The 24575-nt window shown below is 43.7% G+C and overlaps 1 protein-coding gene across 3 annotated transcripts in view; it reads right to left on the bottom strand.

Annotated features, from left to right (window-relative positions):
* Positions 1–4193: 4193 nt before the first annotated feature.
* Positions 4194–24575, bottom strand: part of LOC135400221 (UDP-xylose and UDP-N-acetylglucosamine transporter-like) — a 31904-nt gene continuing 11522 nt past the window's right edge. For all 3 annotated transcript variants that reach the window (XM_064631991.1, XM_064631990.1, XM_064631989.1), the window contains exons 4-11: positions 23040–23142; positions 16576–16625; positions 15581–15662; positions 15438–15495; positions 10557–10666; positions 8594–8669; positions 6438–6510; positions 4194–4461 (exon numbers count right to left, since the gene is read on the bottom strand). In XM_064631991.1, the coding sequence (XP_064488061.1) occupies positions 4221–4461; positions 6438–6510; positions 8594–8669; positions 10557–10666; positions 15438–15495; positions 15581–15662; positions 16576–16625; positions 23040–23142 (793 nt within the window). In that variant the 3' untranslated portion in view covers positions 4194–4220. The remainder of the gene's footprint in view (positions 4462–6437; positions 6511–8593; positions 8670–10556; positions 10667–15437; positions 15496–15580; positions 15663–16575; positions 16626–23039; positions 23143–24575) is intronic.

Below are 24575 nucleotides of genomic sequence, written 5' to 3'. Positions count from 1 at the left end.
TGAGGCTATTGTTCAATGAAAGATCCAGTGAAGCATGTTTGTACTAGTCGATAATTGAGTACCTGTGGTATACTTTGGGGGTTTTAATGTTTTTGAAAATCTGAAGGGCAAAAATTGGGTTTTGTTTCAGGAGTTGTAAAATTGGGTGATGAATAACAGAGAAAAAAGTCACATTTTAGATGAATGGAAAAGCAGCTGTGTTAAATTTGCAATGCTTTTGTCTCCCAGTGCCTGTAATATTGTTAGCTGAATTTGTTTTTTGGCAAGTTAGTTTTTAGGTTTTACGGAATTCGTTTTTACGGTGGATTGGACAAGGACACTGCAATATCAACTTAAAACCCTGCTGTCTTGGCAAAAAGTAAACAAGACCACGTGTCTAGTTTGATCTGCCGTATTTACTCCCGTATTGAACGCACACAGACTTCAGTAGCGTGGTTGCTTGTATCACACAGGATGGAGTACCTAGGGCGACAGTGATTAACGATGAATGTAACTGACATCGAGGACCAAGCGTGGATGAAATGTCCACGCTTGGTTGAACGGAAGACCATTTGATGTGGGAGAATCGCGACGTTTGATTCCCCCTCAATGGTGCGATGTTTTGGGTGAAAAATGTGCGTCTTATATGTGAGTCAATATGGTATAATAAACTCTGAATATGCAGAAGCCTACCATGCATTGTCTGAAATTATTGCAGCTTTAGGGGGTCAGCTCGGCTTTCTTTTCCTTACATCGTTGCCTTTCAAACTCTGCAATCTCAAAGTCATGGGAAGGCTAGCTACGAGGGGAACTATAGTCACCAAAATGCACAATTGTTTTGATGTAAACCAAACCCAAGGGGCTATGTGGCATAAACAGCCTGCTCCTAGCTTTCCTACCCTGTCCCTATAGGGGCCAACAGCACATGCAACATGCACATGAAGTAAGTCCTAATGGGACAGCTGTGTTCCGAGGCGTCGCGGACTCCTTGTGAATGCATACCACATTGTGTGTGCACTTTGATGCATATGTTGAAATTATCTTTCAAAGGCCATATACTGCGGGTGCATTGTTGCAAAACATGAAGGCTCAGAAGAAATGCAGCCCACCATGCTTCGAACCCTGTTGTGTGCTGCATACAAAGAACATTTAATTCATAAATTTGTCATTTATAGGTAGGCTCACAACCGCCCCACCACCATTCAAATCGGCAAAGAGAGGGCGAGAGGGTTTAACCAGATTGTATTTTACCTATTAACTGCTGGACCAGGGTGATCTGAAGTCATCACGACGACAACTTTATTGCGTGATGATGAATGGGAAGTTTCATTGCCAGGGGCATTACTCTACCCCATTGCTGGCGGTGATGCGAGGAATGATATAATGAGCCCCTTCACAATAAGGATTGGTATCCAGAAAGGTGAAGACAGCTTTGTGGGCAGAGCGTTGGTGGGCTGGGTGTGGCCACTGTGTTGTAAATGCATACATATGCTCATACAAGCTGTCAAAATAGATACCCTGCTGCCTCTTAAATGCATGGGCTAAATATTGATACTTTGTGCCCACTGGTGTGCTTTATGCGGAGTAAACCAGAGATTTACACCTGATTCAATCCAATTTAACCAGGGCTCTGTTGAATCAGGTTCAGCTCAACCCAATTACACCCGAGTTGTTGAAGCAAAAGACAGCGTGTTTCTTTTTATCTGTAACGAATTTTCATAAAAAGGGGAGTTGCCTTGGGACGCTTTTACTTTTGTGATTGGATTACTCGACACGGCTGTTACAGGAATATTTTAATACTTTAATAATAATATATTTTAATTAATATTAATATTTATTAATTTATTAATGATTTATCATAATATATATTAATTCATATTTTTATATTTTAATAATATCTAATATTTTAATAGATATTTTCATCAACTTTTTAATTATCAACCTTAGGGAGCACATTGCAATTGCAATATTAAAGCCTGTTCCCCGTCTGATCCGCTCGAACCAGTGATGAGGCAACGCTGGATGAGGCATAAAAGTAATCGCAGCTCTGCCATCTGCAGCAAACCGCAAGTGATCTGCAAAAGAGCGACAGCGACTTCGATATCTCTGTCCTCACTTAACGTCACAGAAAAACGTGATTCAGGCAAACCCGCATCGCGTATGTTTCATTATCTTTTTTTTGTTGTTCTTTTTTTGCTTAGAAGGAGATTTGCGCATGGCCAATACATATCAGCGCTTATCGTACTGGTGAAGGGCAAGAGCCATGTCCAGCAGGATCAGTGGCGTAGCCAGACCTCCAAGGTAGGGGGGGCTCGATATGAAAACTCGCACGACTCCCCCCCCCCCCCCCCCCCCTGGAGGGGGTGGGTAAGCTCATATACTTGTGCACACTGCAAAGTGCGGATGAAAAAAAAAAAAGGAACTAAAATAGTTGATTTGGACATTCACAATACGATTACATGTACAGGCTGTCATGACCATTGAGGTAGTGTCACGAGATTTGAAAAGCTCATACTTTGAAAACCATTCAAGAGTGCTGCTTAGATAGACGCCATGAACTGCAAGAACTTTCGCGATCGTCACTCTGGTCCCCCCTCCCACCCCCATATATTATGTTCTCCTCGGATTTGCACGACTTGCCTGGGTCGGTCCGTGGCAGGTAGGGGGGCTCGAGCCCCCCCTAGCCCCCCTGTGGCTACGCCACTGAGCAGGATGGAGTGATACAGCAAGCGACTGCGAACACATAAAGAAAAAAGAATATTGGTGAATGAGAGATAAATGTGTTGGCATAAGTGCCTTTTTCCGTCTGTACTTGACTTCCGGTCTAAGCCCAACTTCCGTTTGCCTGCTTCCAGTTTATACTTGATTTCCGGTATCCACTTCCGATCCAACTCGACGTCCGCTTCTCCACCTCTTGTTCTAACCTGACTTCCGGTTGTCCACCTCAGGTCTACCCTTGACTTCCAGTTAGACACTTTCAATTAATATGTGTAAGTCCATTTAATTAACCTTAAATAGACCTCTCCCTGTTAGAGGTCTATCTAAGTATCTAACGTAACTGCAGGCTAGCTGAGGTAACCTTGAGTTTCATTTAATTATGTTTACTTGCTTTAATTACTCTCAATATCCCCTTAATTAACGTTAATTACCTTAAATAGACCTTACCCTGTTTGTAAACAAATGACGTCACGACGTTCAACAGTGCCACCAATTTGGTAGTCTTGAACTACGCTCCAAGCTAGATGCGAACAAGGTTGCACTGGAAAGCCACGGTCTTGAGGGGATTACAGTGGTCCTTGAAAGGCACGCAACCTTCGGTCCTACTTTTCTTTCAATAGGAGGCAGCCAACAAGTACCCATACGTGGAACCCAGCCCTCCCCAGTGACACGCATCACATTAGTTTGTAACAAGATCGAAGGCTGCTTCTCAATCTTTAGCGTTTCACGGGTCATTCGAGAGAACTGCTTGTCTCGGAAGCAACAAACACTTTCACGGCAGCGGTTGTACCAGGGGATTCTTTCCATACAGACCAACAGGCAAGCTGACAGGAACCAGGAATTTCGTCAATATTGGAGTCATCATTAAATTGGGATTGTAACAAACAAGCCTGAATGTATGAGACTTTATAATTAATGTATAAGGCCCTTTTTTGTTTTCTTTTTAAACCATTAAACATGCCCCACCTCCCACACTGAAAGGGAAAATCTTGATATGTCAACTTATTTCGAGATTAGAAATGTATTTGACTATACGCTGTGCGCAGGTCTTCCATGCAAAACTTTAGCGTCGAGATTCTTATTTTTTGAGGTAAGTGAGAATAATATGAACAGCATGTTCACATCTAGGTCTGGTTTCGCGGTGTTGTGAACAAGGCATATCGCACCTTGGCAGGCGTCGCAAGAGTGTGCAACCAAGATAAAGGTGATTATGGAATGTAATCAGAATGTTTGACCTTAAATGGGTGGCTTGGTTACTTTGCAGAATGAAAACCAGAAGCCAGTAGCTCCACAGCAACAAAAGCACTAGCTAGAAAATATGATTATAAATAATGTGCTATAAAATGTAATGGAAATATTTTGACACAGAATGGTCATAGGAAAGAATTATTTCTAGCTTTGATGTCAGTCTGGACGGTCGCTTTAAATTCTTGCAATACGCTGGAACGTTGGACATTTTGCAGCATGTACCTACATGTTATGGAATGCAAGAGAAACACATGTATGCAAAAGTTTATTTTCTGTCACTCCACTTTGACTGCTTTGCTGCGGAGGAAGGCAGTTAATGAACCGAAGACTTGCGCAAAGAGCAATGTTCCTGCAAAGACCAAAATGGTCCCTGCCCAATGCACTGCAGTAAAAGGGTTCTGGAAGTAGAAGATGGAGAGGAGGAGGGAGATGAACTTTCGCAGTGTAATGATGAGTGTTACTGTGAGGGAGGAACACTCTGTGGTGAGGACGTAGACAGAACGGATGCAGATGTACCTGGGGACGGCTAAGGAAAACATGACATGACACGAAGTACACACGCTTGCTCCGCTTCTACCGTAATAACGCATTAGCAGAGCTCGCTCCAAAGTGGTGATAATGATAATTCGTGACTTCACGTCGTGAGACAACTGGCTCTAAACCTGCATGTCAAGTTTAGGACTGTGTGTGCAGAATAAAATTTGAAGGCAATACAGCTTCTGTGAACATAGCAGGAGCAGGCAGGCTAGCTGGTGTTGAATTGATATTAACTTTGCCTTGATTGCGATTCGTGAGTCTATCTGTTCATCTCGTCCTGAGTTCGTCCTGTGTTTTCCCCTCAAACTCAAGGCCATGTTAATATCAACACCTTCTGTGCTCATATGAGAGAGCAAAATTCAGATACTTCATGTATTGTAATGCATTATTGTCTGCTAAAACTAGCATTCCTAGGACAGTCTTAACATCTCCATATTCATACATTTCTACGTTATTTCATACTTTTACCTCAACACTGTGTCTCGCAATGCATTTAAATCGCAGCATATTTCGAGATTACAAACAAGCAGGCAGAACTGGCGCATGATAGGTTAGTAGCACCTAATGACGATTCATTTAGACGACGAGGGGTTCTCAAACGACTGGTCATCCAGCGTTAATGCGCATGGTATCCATACGACACATCTTAATACTGCTGTGAGCACGAGTAAGAGGAAGCAACTCTGTACTATGACCGTCCAGCAGGGGCGGATCCAGACCCTCGGTACGGGGGGGGGGTCCTTTATTGGAGCGCATAGTGGGGAGGGAGAAAGGGAAATCCAATGTATATGGGTAATATGGGTATCACGTACTATAAGATTTAGGAGTAAGCTGTGCACACATCTGATGAAAATATTATCCGAGTTCAACAATAACAACGCGAAGGCACATTCAATGTTACATTATGCGGTGTTCGTGACTATACATAGTGAGGACTGCATGTTTGACAAGAGCCGTAGCGATAGGGGGGGGGGGGGGGGGGGGGCGAGAGGGGCATCACCAGAGAGGGCGCCAAACGGCAGGCCCCTGCAGTTTGGTTGGACAGGATATAGCGGGAACAACGAAAATTTGAATCTACGACCTCTGCAGTGCGAATGAGCGTTTTCATGTCTTTGTTTACATGGCTTCTGACGGCAGCAGGAGAAGGGGGGGGTGCTTCTGATTCACCCTGCCCTGGGCGCAAACTTGCCTCGCTACGGCTCCGTGTTTGACCAATATGTGCACCTCTAACAACGGGCCGCTTGCTGGACAGAAAGAAGAAGTAACCCTATAACACCCGATGGTATCAATGTATTGTATATTTTAACATGATGTGTCATTATACATGGCTTTTACAGTTTATACTTAGGGCCTGACTTTTTCGGGTTTTATTTTTGGCCAAATTTGGGGGGTAAATATCGGGTGATATTTTTCACTTGAAAATTCGGGTGTATTTGGGTTAAATCCCGTTACGGCATATTCTGTTGTCAGGAATTCGGGTGCTTCCGGGTGATTTTTTTCTTTGGTTTAACAAAAATTTGTCTTAACATGGAACTAATGTTTAGCAATGTTATCAAACTTTATTTTAATGCACGCTTATGAGTGTGCCACGCGACCCGGATGTTTTCGGGTAGATTCAGGTTAAACCCGAATTTTACAGATTTCGTTCGGGGGGTAAATATCGGGTGGATACGGGTTTAACACGAAAAAGTCAGGCCCTATTTATACTCAGGGTCTGACTCAGGGTATGACCTTCACAGGAGGTAATACCAAAATAAGAACTACTTTAGTGTGATTGCACAGTGAGCTATGCGCAGTTTTGATAATTTTTCACTGATGGTTAGCAGGAATAATTTTTCTCAGCATGTGTATCCAAAAGCTACCGTTGCTTGCACAGACTTATTATAAACATCCCATATTCCTGCACAATCTGTAGGAACACAGATCACTATAGCTTCTGCAGTTTTAAAGGATACTGAGTAATGACATTCAAGAACAGGTACACCCATGCCCTTGGCACAGCACTCAATAGTCCAATTTCTAACGGAGCTGTAATAAACAGAACATTATAATGGCACTATGTTAAGAAAATCAATAATCTTTTGAAATGGGAACAAATTTGACAATTCGAAGTTATATTAAACCATGCCTGGCAGATGAGTGTGGCAAACTACAGCTGTTCCTACACACATGGCTCAGCGTAGAAATAGCGTTACAAGGACTTTCAAGCCGTTTCAACTAACTTTGGAAGTCTCTTTTATGGGATGCCAACAACACCCAATAGTCTTTCTACGATCTTGGTAGGAACTTTTCACCTACACCAAATATTTCTTCACGTGAGAGAAATACTGTAGAAATTCCATGCTGGTAAAAATAATGATATGATATGCCTCCTGGCAGTGATAACTACATACGAAGAGACTTAGTGACTACAGCCTGAAGTTTTAGGGAAAAATTTTGTGGGTAAAAATCAGGTAAATAAACATCTGCTCCAAATTCATGCAAATTCAGGTGGAAAAACTTCCAGTATGCTCAATTCAGGGAGAAATCGGGCTCTGTTACTCAAACGAACAGTAGTGGTTTGGTACAAACAGTGATGAAGCTGCATTTTCTGCCAAGCAAGTTAGTTTGCATCCGTACAGACGTCCCAGCGAGGGCAATTTGACGGGTGAAAATCGGGTTTCACCCTAAACGGGCAACCTTCAACTCAAGGTGCAAATTTTGGGAAGAACTGGGTTAAACCTTAAAACTTCAGGCTCTGTTAATGACATGCGTGAGAGGCAAACCTTCAACTCAAGGCGCAAATTTTGGGAAGAACTGGGTTAAACCTTAAAACTTCAGGCTCTATTAATGACATACAACTTATGCATCATGTTCTACATTTTCTTGTTGGAGCGGATTCACCAATTGAGGTATGCACTGGAACGACAGGAAGCACTCTACTGTACTCTGGATGTGGTTTCACTCATGTGCGGCTCTGCTTACTGCTAGCACGCTTGCGCAGCAGAACAATGAACAACTCTGATACGTCGAGCCTTTGACAGTGGGACACAGCGTGGCTATAGTTCATATAGGCACTGTTCATAATAGACGAGTTCAGAAAATCCCAGTGCCGTTTGCGCACGCATTGCATCCTGGGCGCTTGCTGAGCGGGGGAACGAAGAATAATCCTGCACATTTCGCTTTCGCTCACCTTGACACGTCGTGGACAATGCACTGGCAGGGGAGAAATCGGAACAGTTTGGAGGCCGTCCTTTTCTTTCGTATTGGTAAACTCCCACAGTTCAAAGCGACGCTAAGCACTCTGGGATTTTCTGAACTCGTCTGTTCGAGGTCAGAAAAGCATGGGATCTTTTTTATTTGTCCCCGAATAACGTGTTCTCTGTTAGGAAATCGAGGGAGAAATACGAGGGAAAGTTTTTGTTCCAGGACGTACTATTTATAAAACGAGCGAATTCGTAGATCAAGGTTTCATAAATTGAGGTTCAACTGTACATATGTAGATGCAACATTTGATCCAGCAGAGTGTCCTAGTTTTTTTTACATAAAACAGGAAAAAACGCTCGTCATGTTCATTCAAACAACTCAAAAGACCCAGGTACGATTCCTGGCGTCAGCACCTCTTTTCCCTGAGTTGTTTGAATTCGTTAATTACAGGGCGTTTGAGGCTTACGTGTCTGTGTCGTCCCTAATTGTGGTCTGCGTCGGCCAATTCTTGTTGTTTACGTCACGTTCATGTGCACATGCGGTTTTGTTTTCGAGGCAGGACGTAAGCATGAGCTCCTGCACGTTGACGGACCTTTCAAAGGTATGTGACCAAGATAACGGTGGTCGAGGACTGTTTTGAGATATGGAAAATTGTAATCGGCAAATTTCTCCTCAAATCGGTGGCTCGATCGCTTGGCAGAAGGGAAACAGGAGGTTGCTGACAATGATGTCACGACGGCAAAGTTGCTGCCTATAAAATTCATTGATTAATAATTTGTCGTAAGTTTAATAAAAGTATTTTGCATGGTCAGCACAATTAACATGAGAAAGCATGTCGCAGCAGTCTTTTAACTTTGGTTTCAGTTTGGACTGTCATCTTGAAGAACCTGTCAGCACGAGGAAGGCAGTAAAGCCCTAACTTTACCTGAGTGAGCAAACAATGCAGCCTGATGAAGAATGTCTGGTAATAGTAGAAGGAATCCTGGTAAGGGCAGGGCATGCTGCAACAACAACAACAACAACAAATAAGTAATGATGACGTGGTGGGATGTTTTGCCGCTGAGGCGGCACCCTGTCCCATTGCTTGAGGGGGAGGGGCATGCTGCAATCATGGTACATTGATAGAGCCTGAAGTCTTATGGTTTTACCCGATTCTTCCCCGAATTTGCACCCCGAATTGAAGGTTGCCTCTTTAGGGTGAAACCCGATTTTTACCTTGCAAATTGCCCTCACTGGGACGTCTGCAGGAACGTACTAATTTACTTGTTTGGCAGAAAAATTCAGTTACATCTTTGTACCAAATCACTACAGTTAGTTTGAGCAATTGAGCCCGATTTCACCCCGAATTTAGCCTACTGGAAGTTTTTTCACCCGAATTTGCATGAATTTAGTGCACATGTTTATTTACCCGATTTTTACCCCCCGAATTTAGAAAAAAATATTTCTCGAAATCTTCTGGCTATTGAACAGAATCACTGGAGGTGAACACTGTCTGGAGGTCGATTGTCCTTCTCATCCTTGTTACACCCCGGGGGGGGCGAGTCGGAAGTGAACGAACGTGCCTGTGTTTGTGTACGTTTTTTTCTGGGAAAAAAACTGCATGCACCAAACATCTGGTGCTGTTCGGCAAATTGACGCATATGCTTTCATCAGAATTTCTTAAAATGAAAATATTTTGGATGGCCCCCTGTACTCTTTTCAGTATACCTTAAGTGTTGGGTTCCAATTTTCTCCCACTTATTGAATGCAACTCCTCAGAGGCGCTGCGTTCAGGGATGGGCAGTAATACTCATATTTTGTATTATAATACTAATACATAATACTTCCTAGAAATCGGTATTATAATACAGATACAAATACATTTCAAAAATGAGTATTATAATACATAATACTAATACTTCTGTGTATTACACGAGTAATACGCTTGTAATACGCTTGTAATATACTTAACTTGTGAAGAAAAAAAGGAAAAGAACAGAAGAATTACTTAGATATATGCCCATTACTTATCGAGACAATCATTCTCCAATGGCGTTTTATTCACGCTTACATTTTTGCACATGGCCTGATCTTTCCGAATAAGATCAGATAGCGCTGATCAATTCGATCGCTGTGAACAACTTGCTCTCACTGTGGCAGAGCCCTGATTTCATCCACTCTGGACGATAAAATGTGGGCCGTTCAAAAACATGTGACTGCCCATAGTGCAACCACGTACAGGGGTGACTGGCTGCACTGGACGCACTCTTTCATAAGACAAAGGGCTTGTACTGGTATGACTCATCCTTACGGATTCTGAAGTAGAAGGAATGCGAGGAAACCTCCAGTAACCTCTGGCCCCAAAGTCACTCGCTTTGGGATAATTTGGGGCAGGGGAACACTGTAATAGGAGCCTTGTTCGTGTTCAAATGTTTGTGGGACCCGAAAAATTATTGATAAAGTGCACGGGTGACACTTTGCAGGTCGAACTTACGACCTCTGGGAAAGTATTACACCTTCAAAAGTATTATAATACATGTAATACCTCGTTTTGTGTATTATAATACAGATACAAATACATTTCAAAAATGAGTATTATAATACATAATACAAATACTCAAAAGTATTACAGTAATAGTATTATAATACAAAGTATTACTATTACTGCCCATCCCTGGCTGCGTTTTTAGGTAAAAAACGTGCATCCAATATGCGAGCAAATACGGTGTGTCGCGGATGCAGTGCCAAACCCAGAAGTCAATGCTCCTGCGCTGACATCTGCGCTCAAGCGCTGACATCTGCGCGGGCCAAATGCTCATGCGTTATTGTTAAGTCGAATGGCAGCTGTACTACAACACATGAAATGCAATATGTCTTCGAAGTGAAATCCAGAAGCAGGTGTAACTCACTGCATAGAAGAGAGATTCCCGAGGATGCTTCCCAAAGCGTGTGCTGAGATTCTCTTGGTAGATACCCAATCGTGCAGAGAGCAGCAGAGCAAATGATAGGAGTGATACACCTTCAGAAGAAAGAGAACACATCATTTTTCGAGGTCCTTTATACTTAGCCGGTCATGAGTCAGTTGCTTCAAAAAAGAAAAGCAACCAAAGTTACAGTTATAGCAAGTTTGTGGAAATTGTAAGTTAGTTTTTGCTTTCAACATGTAACTATAGTTATAGCCCATGAAGTAACAAATTCTGTCTGATAAAAACAAACACCACTTTTGGCTCGTTCTTCTGTGGCGAGGCCTTGATATGTTGAAGGCACAATATTGGCAGAGCGTAATGGTAGCACACTCAACCGGCCAATCTCACAGAAGTGGGACAACTGGTCAACAGCCGTCCTTGGAAAGTAACTCGCTTTCTCCATCGTTACAGCTTAAGGAATGAAAGCAAGGTAAATGTAACTCCGACAAACTTCATTTCAGCATGTGCAGTGTCCAACCACATTTATATCATATGCTTGTAGTACAGTAGTAGACTAATAGAAGTTATCGTGAGATTCCACCACTTCAACGCAAACACATGCTTTCCCACATTAAAAAAATGTTGAGCAGAGCACTAGAGCATACTCACTATAGCTTTCAAAGGATGACGAAACATTTGATGGCAAACGTTTCACAACTGATGCTAGGAAAAATGTGTTACTCCTCAGCAACTCACAGTCACATTTTAGTTACTTTTACCAGGAGTGGTAACCTTTCTTCTTCAAGTTCTGTGTTAGCGCCTGGAAGCAACTGCGGAAGAGGTATCTACGAGGGGTGTTCAAGTCAAACCGGGACTTTCTGTCTCCTGAGTGTGCAAATGGCTCGCGCTACTTCTCTTTCGTCATTTTCACACGCTACAGGCCTCCGCATTCACCACGTGGTGGTACAAACTTTGTGAAAAACAGAAGACACGTGCTGGACAAGATGGCCGACCACGAGGTGAGCGCGCACGTCGAACAGCGAATTGTCATGAAGTTTCTCGTGAATGAAGGCGTAAAGTCATCTGAAATTCACAGAAGACTTCAGGCTCAGTATGGCCACGATACACTGAGCCACAGAAAAGCGTTTGAGTGGTGCACCATTTCACTCCTGAGTCTAAACACGCATCAAAACAGTGGAAGCACCCGGGCTCGCCAGCTCCCAAGAAGTTCCGAAGCACCCCGTCAGCGGGTAAGGTCATGGCCATGGTTTTCTGGGACAAGGCTGGCGTTGTTCATGTTGATTTTCTGCCCAGTTGTACCACCATCGATAGTGGATATTACTGCCAGGTTCTCAGGGATGTGCATAAGGCGCTGAAGCAAAAGCGACCGGTCCTCATCACCAAAGGAGTCCTCCTCCTACAGGACAATGCACGCCCGCATACCGCGCATGTCACGACACGCACCTTACAGGAACTTGGCTGGGAGTTGCTGCCACATCCCCCTTACAGTCCAGACCTCACCCCCAGCGATTTCCGTCTCTTCGGGCCACTGAAGGCGTTCCTTGGGGGCCGCCACTTGAGCTGCGACGACGAGGTCAAGAATGCGGTCCGATCATGGCTGCTACGCGCCAGTCAGGATTTCTACGCTGCTGGCATCCAAGCCTTCGTGAAACGCTGGGACAAGTGCATTAGTGCAGCTGGAGATTACGTTGAAAAATAAAACTAATTTTTCGCCTGTAAGTTCATTTTACTTTTGCGAAAAATGAAAAGTCCCGGTTTGACTTGAACGCCCATCGTAGATACAGCTACTTGTAACACAGCTATCCAAGGCTGTCCTACACCATTGCACCTTAAATGAAATACACATTGATTGATTGATTTTTCCTCTGCTCGTTTCATGCAACAGTAAACAACGGAAGGGCAACTTCCCAAGCTGGTTTGCATGCTGTGCTTATATATCTACCTCTCCCACACCTTCATCACGCCTTAGCAAGCTGACAGTACCTGGTTATATTAAGCAAACTGTGCCAATGCGTATCAAAAATGTGGTAAGGCATGCATTTCGGGGACACAAAATTTTCATTCAATATATGCAGCTGAAGAGGTACTACACATTTGAAAGTTCCTAAGGTCTGCTATAAATCTTGGTACAAAACATTTTGCATTTGTTGGCTCAAATCAAAATATTTCAATGAGAAGCGGAATATATATACACAGGGTGTTTCACCTAAACTGATAAAAATTGTAACTGGTGACGTATTGACGTATTTTGTCAATTGAACTTTGAAATGTGCTCCACGGATAACCGCAGACCCAACAAAAACTATGCACAGTAAAAATTATGCTTTAGCCCCGCCTGCTTGATTTTCTCAAAGAAGTGCGCGCGAAATGTGCGTCTAGAGCAGTGGTTCTCAAACTTTTTTGGCCCGGGGAACCCTTTGGACCTAGCCAGAAGGACGAGGGAACCCCTGTTCCTAAACATGAGCAGTACATCAGATATCACGTACATCAGGCCCCCACGAAGAGGTCACGGAGCTTCTCGCTGGCACGTTCCAGGCCTACTCCTTTGCCTAGTAAGGGGTCTGTCAACGGGTCAAAGCGCCCATAAACAACGGAAAGAGGCCGTGAACGAACTCCGCAGCCGCGGTGCGCGTGCTTCTGGCCTGCCGAGCGAGCTTGGGCGGGGGAATTCAAGTTCTGTGAATGGACAGGGGCCGAGGCGGCAGCCTTCTCGCGGAACCCGGGAAGGCAGCTCGCGGAACCCAGTTTGAGAACCACTAGTCTAGAGGAGGAAGTGTCCCTGCCTTCATTTGTTTTGCCTTCTTTGTGATAAGACGGCTGTCACAAGTATCAAGGTCAAAGTGGGGGAAAGGAAGGTAAAATAAGAGGCGGGAACACTTGCTCCTCTCCCCGCATCTTCCGTGCGATCTTCTTTGCAACAGTCAAGCAGGCGGGGCTAAAGCAGAATTTTTACTATTTTTTTCGACTATTTCTGTTGCAATACTGTGCATAGTTTTTGTTGGGTCTGTGGTTATCCGTGGAGGACTTCATATTTCTGTAAAAAAAAGTGAGGTTCACTTGGTAATTTTCAAAGTTCAATTGACAAAAATAAATTTCCCGTTATTAAAAATTGTCAAAAGACTCCCTCAATGGTGGCAACAATTTCCTGAAGGTAATTGCCGAAAGTCCCACAATCCTCCGGCGAGTACGTCACCAGTTAGAATTTTTTTAGCACTTTTGGGTGAAACACCCTTTATATATACGTACATACAGGGTGTCTTTTTTCCTTCGATACAGATTTTTCATAAAAAACTATGAGGGCTAAAGACATCCTGTTTTCACTTCTATCATCTCGGCGGGCGTTCTTGGCCATCTGTTGCTCAACCGTCGAATGACTAATTACGTAAAAATCGTTAATTAATGTTTTAATTATAAAAGCCACAAAGTTGTCCCAATGAGAACATCTGTTCCTTTCGGTCACCTGATATCGTAGTCGTTTTCAGAACAAAAATCCGTTCGGTAGATCATCTGAAAAAAATTCGTGAAGGAACACCATTTTTTTTCTTTATTTTGTTCATTGCGCATCTTCGGAGACCCGTCTTTCCTTCACCCCTAATGTGAGAGGGTGAAAGAGCACACTGTCGCCCCTTGCGTCCTGGAAAAAGATTAAAAGAAAACAGAAAATGCAACCCAAGATAAGGGCAGTTCCGATAGCATCACCTGATACGTGTGTTTTTGTTTTGTTTCCACAAGTTGAAGCTCATCTTCGACGTGTAAGGCGGCACTGTGCTCCTTCACCCTCTCACGTTGGGGGTGAAGAAAAGACGCGTCTCCGAAGATGAGCAACGAACTAAATACACAAAAAAAATGGTGCTCCTTCACAAATGTTTTGAGGACGATCTACCGAACGGATTTTTGTTCTGAAAACGGCAACTGCATCAGGTGATCGAAGGGACCAGATGTTCTCATTGGGACAACCTTGTAGCTTTTATAATTAAAAGGTTAATTGTTGAAAGTTAATTAGGACATTGCCTTAGGAGTTTGCTGGTGCCCTCCTAAGGAGTGCCCTTCAGCATATGCTATATTGCAATTGATTTCATCTCGGAAAAAGTGATATAGTATATAGTTTTCAAAAATCTGTTCGCAGTCAGCTGGGACACCCTGTATATGTAATATATAGAAGATGAAGAAATAAATAAATAAAATGCATAAAAGTGATTTGGATGAAACTAAGAAAGAACATTCTTGGTGCCTTCAGAAAGACATGTCCGTCATGAACGTGGCAGCTTAAACCCACATGTGCAGAAATGAGAGTATCCAACAGTGATGGCCACTAACTACTTTTACAGTAGTTTAACTACTACTAACTACTTTGCAATAGAGTAGTTTAACTAGTAGTTCAACTACTACTCAGGGGAGGTAGTTAAAACTACTTCTTTAACTACTGCAGTGTAGTTTAACTACGTCTCTAACTACTTAACGTTGTCTATCAACATCAATCCCATTCTATAGTGTTCTTGGACACCTAAATATGAATCACAAGCAGTGACGAAAGTGAAGATTTCGTACGCATGCACGGCACAATTGCTCTGCATTTTGCATAAAGTGTCATAAATAAACTGCAACCTGCATTCTCATCAAACGTGTAGCTCAAAGTAAAAGGCGGAAGCACAATCGTGCCGTAGAGCTTGCGGCAAAATCTGAACCAGTTGGCACCTGCAGTAACCTGACTACTGTAGTTAACTACTCAAAATAGTAGTTTAACTAGTAGTTTAACTACATGTAGTTAACTACTGGCCATCACTGGTATCCAATATAGCAATTATACCTTGTTTAGTGTGTGCTGGAGCTACCATAGTTTAACATTTTTTGTCAGTTACATACCTATAAGCTTGTTATAAAATGTTCCATTCTCTGGCTCCACTTGCTCCTTTTGTTTGTGCTACAAATAAGAAAAGGCCAGTGAAATGCAAAATACGATTCTGCGTAACATAGACTGGATAAAGCGATCTAACGAGCACACTTACATCACCTTTAACAGACGCATATGTACACACTATGATTCCTGCAGTAATCATAAAAACAGCTATGTACTTTGACACTGGGTACCTGGAAAATAAAAGAGAAAGACTGAAACAAGGTTAAAATCTGGGCGGGTTGGTGATACGCTCTAAAATCGTTAAACAGGTAAAACATTGCTTGCGTACAAGGAGCATCGCACAGGCTAAAAAAATTTGCCCGACCATATGGTATTGCGGTCGTTTTCGAAAGAGGTTGTCGTTTGGATTCTTTAGTTAGTCAAGTAAAAGTACCAACAAAAATATAAAACGCTGAAGCTTTCCTTTAATGGATACAAGCCTTCATGCAGTGGATTGCATTTCGTCAGGTACAAAAATAACAGCACTGGAGTTACAAATATATATATACACACTCGAGTGGCACACAAGTGAACATACGAAAAGGGAGAGGGTAAAGGATACAAATTAACAGAGGGATGACAGATAGATAGCACGTGGCCAAAATAGGGTGGTCACAAACCCGCGGGCACAGAAGAAGGGATAATGGAAGGAATGCAGAAACCGGACATGATTCAAGGAAAAAAAAAACAAAAAAAAAACGTGAAACCGGTTCAAACTGGCAGCACAGGTGGCACACGGGAAACGGCATATTATATGTATTTCTCTGAGAACGCAAGGAAGTTTCTGAGCTTAATCGCAGATAACCCGGCAAGAAACATTTTGGAAGTTCCAGATTGTTCGACAAAAGGAGGAGGAGGAGGAGGAGGAGGAGGAGGAGGAGGAGGGGGGGGGGGGGTTGAGCGTTTATAAGCACACATTGCCTCCACGAATAGAATCTTTGGCCTGCAATGCGTGTGTTGTCTGGTGTTTATTGTTTTCTCCCACACTGAGGTTTTAATGATTTTAAAAAAGAAAAGAACTCTCTCACGGAAGCACACTACACGAGTTAGAGATGGTCCACAAATTTTCAGGCAAACACTGGAAACATAGTTTCTGGCACATACCTCCTTCCTAGCAGCATTATTCCTAAAAGCATCGTCGCTATCAAAGAGCCCTAGAAATGAGAAAAAAAATTGACACTTATTCACTTTTACTGCCCTTACATAACATGTAGTCAAAACTGTGCAAGGAGCTGTGCCAATTACAACTTTTTGTGTACGCATTTAAATGAATATTCTCATTTTTTTTTCACAAAGTGTCAGTTTAAAGGGGCGCTAAAATGCAAAATGTTCTGAAATCAAAGTCTGTGTTTCAATTAGTTAGTTCACCCGGCGCTACAGTAAAAAAAAAAAAGAAGAACAGAAAAGCACAATGAAAACAGAGCCGCCTCTGGGTCGGCATCCAATCAGACAGCAGGAGAAGTGCACACATGCCTATCGTGTGCGTGTGGATTTGGAACGGGTCCTGTTGTAGCATTTTGTACCTGCACGGCATCATGTGCCTTGCTGCATTTTTCAGTGCTAATGTTCTGAATTGTAGCCCACAATTCAGATGTTCTAGTTCAGTAGTTCTAGTTCACAAATGTTCTAGTGACAACAATTATCCTCACGTCCTTCGGACAGCGCGACCAGCACACTTCATAACTCGCACTATGTTTTTTGCTGGAACTGCCCCAAGGCATAGCATGCGCAGCATAGACTAAAAGCACCCGAGCTGAAACAACGTTCACTGTGCAGTGCCGAGGGAAGAGAAAGTCCAGTAAAACTCTGATTGTAGCTTCGTCATGGAATCAACATTTTGAATGACAACGACAAGTGCCATATCAACATGACATGTAACGTAATTTGAAGTCAACTCGTGGTGGCATTTTAGTACCCCTTTAATTTAAAACCTTATACACGCTGTGTAATGGGTAGTAAAAGGCTAAAGGACAAAGTGCTTATTTTCTCTCTGAAATATACCAGTACAGCAAACTACACTGCCAGTGCTTCTCAAAAGAACTGACGGAGAGACAACACATAGCAAAATAACTGCTGCAGAGCAGCATAAAGTAGGCTTCAGACTTTTCAGTGTTTTCAGTTGGCAAGTATCAGAGGGTGGCTATTCGAATTTTCAGTTGCTGGAAACTTCAGACTTTTTTTTGGAGGTCACTAAAAAACAAAGAGCCACAGGGAATCGATTCCCGAAGTTTATCACAGAAATCAGAAAAGACACTGTAGCACCGCTAACGCTGTACACAAGGTTTTTATTTGAGCGCAATGACAGCAGAACATGGAGGACTTTAAACAACAAAGGGCTTTGAAGCAAAGCACCAGCTGCAAACGACAACTCAATCAGGTGGTTAGTAACATACGAGCCACTCGTAAATGCCACTTATAGTAATACAGTTACAGTAGATTGGCATTAAAACTTTAATTGCTTGGGTTGTTCATACGCAGAAACTGTTCACTGTTACATGCTTCCTGAATGTGAGTTACTTCAAATGCGCCATACATAATGTCTTCGCAGGGGTCGCCGATCGATAATTCGGACTATTCAATTTTTTTGACAAAATTGTTGGCACTGTCAAATGCCCCATAGGACCAATGTATTTCCCCGTCCAATAATTCGGACCATGCTCATCTCGCTTCACGCCTGACATGCCCAATATTTTGTACTGCCTGACATGATGCATACACAGAAGCGCTAATATTTCAATATACTTGTTTTCGACTATGGCTGTCTTTGAGTATCAGAAATACTGAAATGGTGTGCTCAACTTAAGTGAGGATGTTGATGATACTGCGATAGGTGTGTTTAGTAGAGGAAACACTGAAAAATGTGCTTTATACGTATCTGCAGATACATACATAAGGCACCATAATTTTGTCATGCAGCATATATGCAGGCAAAATACTACTAATTCAAACTTTTGACAATTAAAACAAATCAGTGGTCCCTCGAGGTTTGAATTAACAAGAGTCTACTGTAGTCTCAACTACTGTAGTCGTGATGTTCTCTACAATTACTGTACAAGTGGCTTTTTCTCACGGAATTATTTTTCGCGTTTTTCGCGCATTCCTCCAAAATCGCGAATTTAAGTTCCCACGAATAACTCTGGCCATATGAGGGCGAAGATCGTGCGGCGTTCGACGCTATCCCGTGACAACCTTGACCCTTTCTACTGCATTGGCAGTTTAAGCAAGCCGCAGAAGATTGTTTTATACCATCAGGCAAGATATAAGGAGATGAAAATTGATCACGCTTTTGTTACTCCTACAAACGCATTGCACTGTGCATATATACCACTATATACCATGAAGCCGCAACATGCCTTTCCCCGCATTCTCAAAACCGGCTTGTATGATAGTACGGCATCTCAACCGAACTGTTCAGTGCCCTGAGTGATAATGAATGAGAACTGCTAAAATGAACTGGCTGACGTGCACACGGCCAGTACTATGGCCTCCTGCAGGGTCCCTAAAGGCCATTGTAGAGGGCCTTTCCTCCCATGTCTGAGGAGAAGAAAGGGATTGACCTAGAACGCCGCCATCCCCGCGAACAACGGATGTCTTAGTATGTGCCAAAATATGCCCGAGTATTGGCGGCATGATATGCAAGAGCAAAGCACTCCCGGAAACCTGTGTCGCGAATTCAAGTACTCGCGAATCACTCCTCAAACCAGCTTTGTTCGAAAACGACTTCTAGGGTATCTACTCTTCATGTCACAGTGCAGTGCAGTGCTCCTAGCAGAGCATCACACTGAAAATTTTCCGGTTTGGTTCAGGCTCCGGTCCAGGCAAAATGGTTTGGTTCCGGTTCAGTGCCAGGAGGACATACATATCGGTTCTGAACCGGTTCAGAACTGGTTCGTTGCACAATGTATATGCCCTAAAATAAATGGTTCCGGAAAATAAATGGAAAGTTCCAGAAGCTATATTTCTCTTCGCATGTCCTAGCGTAACAGTAAAAGATAGCCAGTAATTTTATACTAGTACAAACTCTGTTGTATCCATAAATAGTTGGCTCTGTTGTATCCAGAAAGCGAAGTAGAATGGCACTGAATGTGCATACTCATTGAGAGCGCAACAGCATTTACATGCAGCTTTGTGTCAAAACATTTTCCAAGGAGGACATAACCCCCCTGATAACATGTGAGGCTCCGCACCTTTTGAGATCGACGACTTCGCCCGTTGCTCTTCAGCCAGTGCCGTAGTCATCATCATTCTCACACATATTGGAACAACATTAGAACGTGTCCCGCCCATGGATAATTCATCGACGTGTGTTTAGGTGGGGCTTACGAGGGGTGTTCAAGTCAAACCGGGACTTTTCATTTTTTCGCAAAAGTAAAATGAACTTACAGGCGAGAAATTAGTTTTATTTTTCAACGTAATCTCCAGCTGCACTAATGCACTTGTCCCAGCTTTTCACGAGGGCTTGGATGCCAGCAGCGTAGAAATCCTTACCGACGCGTAGCAGCCATGATCGGACCGCATTCTTGACCTTATCGTCAAAGCTGAAGTGGCGGTCCCCAACGAACGCCTTCAGTGGCCCGAATAGATGGAAATCGCTGGGGGCGTGGTCTGGACTGTAAGGGAGATGTGGCAGCAACTCCCTTTGAAGTTCTTGTAAGGTGCGTGTCGTGAGATGCGCGGTATGCGGGCGTGCATTGTCCTGTATGAGGAGGACTCCTGAGGAGGACTTTGGTGATGAGGCCCGGCCGCTTTTGCTTCAGCGCCTAATGCACATCCCTGAGAACCTGGCAGTAATATCCGCTATTGATGGTGGTACAACTGGGCAGAAAATCAACATGAACAACGCCAGCCTTGTCCCAGAAAACCGTGGCCATGACCTTACCCGCAGACGGGGCGCTTCGGAACTTCTTGGGAGCTGGCGAGCCCGGATGCTTCCACCGTTTTGATGCGCGTTTAGACTCAGGAGTGAAATGGTACACCCACGTTTCATCGCACGTGATGATCCGATCAAGGAACGGCTGTCCTTCAGTGTCGAAACGGTACCTTAGCTCTTGGGAGATTTCGTCTTCTCTGCCGGTCAAACACGGAGAGCTGCCTCGGGACCCAACGGGCACTAACTTTCCGAAACTGGAAGTACTCACGAATGATAGTGTTCAACGTTCCCACAGAAAGGTCCGTCTTTCGAGCCAGTTCGAGACATGTTATCCGTCGGTCCTTGAGGATCAGGCGCTCCACAAGTTGGATGTTCTCAGGAACTCTGACACTGGGCTCTGAGCCGCCCCGGCCAGGATCGTCCTGCACTGATGTACGGCCGTCTCGGAACCGTTTGCACTTCTCAAACACTTTGCTGCGGCTAAGTGTATCGTGGCCGTACTGAGTGTGCTGAGTCTTCTGTGAATTTCAGATGACTTTACGCCTTCATTCACGAGAAACTTCATGACAATTCGCTGTTTGATGTGCGCGCTTACCTCGTTGTCGGTCGACTATTCTCTAGAGATCTGGCCTAGGATTTTCCCTCTCCCTCGCGCGCCCCGCCCACCCGGAGCGCGCCAATGGGAGGACGCGTGGGCGGAGTCGACTTTCATTGCCATCTGGGGCCAGAGGTTCGAACGTAGACGGAGACGTGCTTTTCGCGATGGGTCGTCCACTGGGTCGTTCCCTTCACCATGGCCCTGAGTTGGCCCGTGTTCCAGAGATGGCGCTGCTCGATCTGTGAACCAAGGGACGCGCGTTCCTTGGGACAACGAAAATGGTCGGCGATAAGTACTGTGTCTGAGCGATGCTCGCGTTTGTCTGTTTGTTGGTTTTTGCTTTTAATGAACGTTTTATGATGGCTTGTTTTTGCTTTTAATAAACGTTTCATGATCGGCGTCTCTGAGCGATGGCCGCGTTTGTTTGTTTGTTTTTGCTTTTAATAAACGTTTCATGATCGGCGTCCCTGAGCGATGGCCGCGTTTGTTTGTTTGTTTTTGCTTTTAATAAACGTTTCATGATCGGCGTCCCTGAGCGATGGCCGCGTTTGTTTGTTTGTTTTTGCTTTTAATAAACGTTTCATGATCGGCGTCCCTGAGCGATAGCCGCGTTTGTTTGTTTGTTTTTGCTTTTAATAAACGTTTCATGATCGACGTCCCTGAGCGATGCCCGCGTTTGTTTGTTTGTTTTTGCTTTTAATAAACGTTTATAAAAAGCAAAAACAAGTCATCATAAAACGTTCATTAAAAGCAAAAACAAACAAACAAACAAACGCGAGCATCGCTCAGACACAGTACTTATCGCCGACCATTGGGCCATGGTGAATGGAACGACCCAGTGGACGTAGCATCGCCAAAAACCACGTCTCCATCTACGTTCGAACCTCTGCCCCCAGATGGTAATGAAAGTCGACTCCGCCCACGCGTCCTCCCATTGGCGCGCTCCGGGTGGGCGGGGCGCGCGAGGGAGAGGGAAAACCCTAGGCCAGATCTCTAGAGAATAGTCTGTCGGTCATCTTGTCCAGCACGTGTCTTCTGTTTTGCACAAACTTTGGACCACCACGTGGTGAACGCGGAGGTGGAGGAGGCGGAGGCGGTGTGTGAAAATGACGAAAAAGAAGTAGCACGAGCCATTTGTACACTCAGGAGACAGAAAGTCCCGGTTTGATTTTAACACCCCTCGTATATATTGGAAGACATGATACTTCACAAAGACAGAGAGAGATTTTGATCTAGTACAAAATCTGTCAAGCATGTGCAACTTCGTGTCGAGCAATGTTCCTTTCCTAACCAGGACGCGGCCCGTAACCGCAGACGTCATACCAGCATGCAGCAAACCCAAGAAAACTTGAGGGCAAGAGAATGATATGGAGGGGGCAGCAAACCCCTCTACTTCTTGTAAGCCCCTCCCACCCCTTCCAAGTTATGCGCCCTGCAATGCGAGCATCCAATACATCCGTCAGCTATGCACAGACAAACGTACCGTGTTCTAACTTTAATGCTCACAGAGGCTAAGGCGTTTGAAAATGCCACCTTTATTCGTTTTAAATGAAAAAAAAGAAAAAAAGGAATCTTGCTTCTCGATTTTCACGCGTTTTAACGGCCGTAGGGAGAATTCTGATCGCTATATGCGACCAAACGCTTTCACGGTGATCGTCATATCGATGCCTTGTTTGACATGTACTTGGGAGCTGACGGGAACCAGCAATTTACCTAATCTTAATAGTATCAGAGTTATCGTTATATCGAAGATCGTAATAAACGGGCATATCAGGTTTCTTGTCTTTGTGGAGGGGAATGGTTGTGAAGTCAATGGTGGGATATTAGGAGGGCGTGGGGACGTGCTGGGAACATCACAACGTTGTTGCATAAGACTGCACACTGTGGGACTGATACAAGATATTGTTCTAGCATACCTCGAAGCATGTCACTTTCTTGCACCATGTCCAGGGGCCCCAAAAAAGCATTTACGGCTGGGATGGTGACATGCTTTTGCTTCCTCAGTATTTCCCCAACATTAAAGCATGTCACAAGATAATAAAGCTATATGTATCACATTTGTATTTATTTGCAGGGGAAGATAGTATATTTTAGACTTACGGATTTGAAGATCATGTGAAGGGGCATGGAGATGTCATAAGAGAGAGCCTTGTTGTTTGTCACGCTTACCAAGAAGTGCATCACCACTAGGGCAATATAATGTCTGAAAGGAGAAGAATGTCCATGTAGGTTGAGTGAGAAGTGCTCCCTTCCTCTGCCAATGAAAAAATGAATAAATAATATTATCAACTAATAATAATAACAGTGACAATATGACAGACACTACAGGGTTAGTCTCGCAAACGTTACACATTTTGATCGCATCATAAAAATAGAAGACGGGGTTTATCCAACACCAAACTTTGCAGACTGGTAGCCATTTGTCTGAAGTTTTGTTGGAATTTTTTGTGAGCATTATGGCCCTGTAGAAGAAAGATTAAAAATCAAGCGAAATTTCACTCTATGCATTTTCTATGGCCTATCTCACTCAAAAGCCACCATTTTCTACTGTGTGCACTTCATTTTCATTTCACCACACACAGGTGACATCACCATACAGAACAAGACTGGAACAAGGGGACTGGTGCATAACGTCAGAATCGGCTTGTCACATCGTTGTAGGCAGCGCTACCTGTGTGAAGTGATCTGAATGTGAAGCAGACACAAGACAAACTGGCGGTGTTTGTGGGGGATAGGCCATTGAAAACTCATAGGGCGAGATTTTGCTTTATTTTTAATTGTCTTCCTACATGACCATAGCGCTTACAAAAAATTAGAATGAAACTTCAGATAAATGGCCATCAGTCTGCAGAGTTTCGGATGGGTCAAACCTAGTCTTCTATTTTTACAGTGCGATCGAAATGTGTGACGTTTGCTAGAATAACCCTGTAGACGCCCTATTTACTACAAAATGGAGTCTTCTGATTTCCGGTGATCATATATGCTACCACTACACCACAACAGCAATTTGGGCATTTTTGGGCATTCGAGGTTTACGTGTTGTCTCGTCCATATTTGTGGCCTGCCCTCGGCCAATTCTCACTGTTTACCTTCTCCATGACAGCTCCATGTCCATGAGAGCTTAAAATTTGAAGTCTGTATCTTATATGCTTGTGAGCCCCAGAAACATTCTGAAGTTAATTTTTGCACCACAGTGACATGTAGTGGTGAGAAAATGTGAATACATGGTTATAGTGCTTAGAAACACTGTGGATTAATTCAGATGGCACCCAGATTAAATTGAATGCTGCCTGGATTATTTCAGATGGCACCTGGATTACAAATTAGGTGGCACGCGAGTTAATTCAGATGGCACTGGGATTAAAATGGGCGGGAAAACCAGCAGTTTTTTCTTGCTTTTTTCGTTTTTTCCTTTTGCACACAGGTTCAGCTTCTCATTTGGACATTTGTTTCTACAAGAGAAGCATACAATCTTTGGCTAAGTGCAGGTACTGCGCCCATCTGAATGTGAGCGATTGTGTTTCAGAATACACGCGTGGGGGGCAACGTGCCAGTAGGGATACTAGCATGACAACTCATGTCAAGCTTGCCCATGACATCAGAAATCACGAAACTCCATGTCTTTGACCTATCTTT

This window comes from Ornithodoros turicata, chromosome 7 (assembly GCF_037126465.1).
Source record: "Ornithodoros turicata isolate Travis chromosome 7, ASM3712646v1, whole genome shotgun sequence".
Classification (NCBI taxonomy): domain Eukaryota; kingdom Metazoa; phylum Arthropoda; class Arachnida; order Ixodida; family Argasidae; genus Ornithodoros; species Ornithodoros turicata.
Note: the sequence above shows the minus strand (reverse complement) of the source record. Positions and strands in the feature narration are given on the sequence as shown.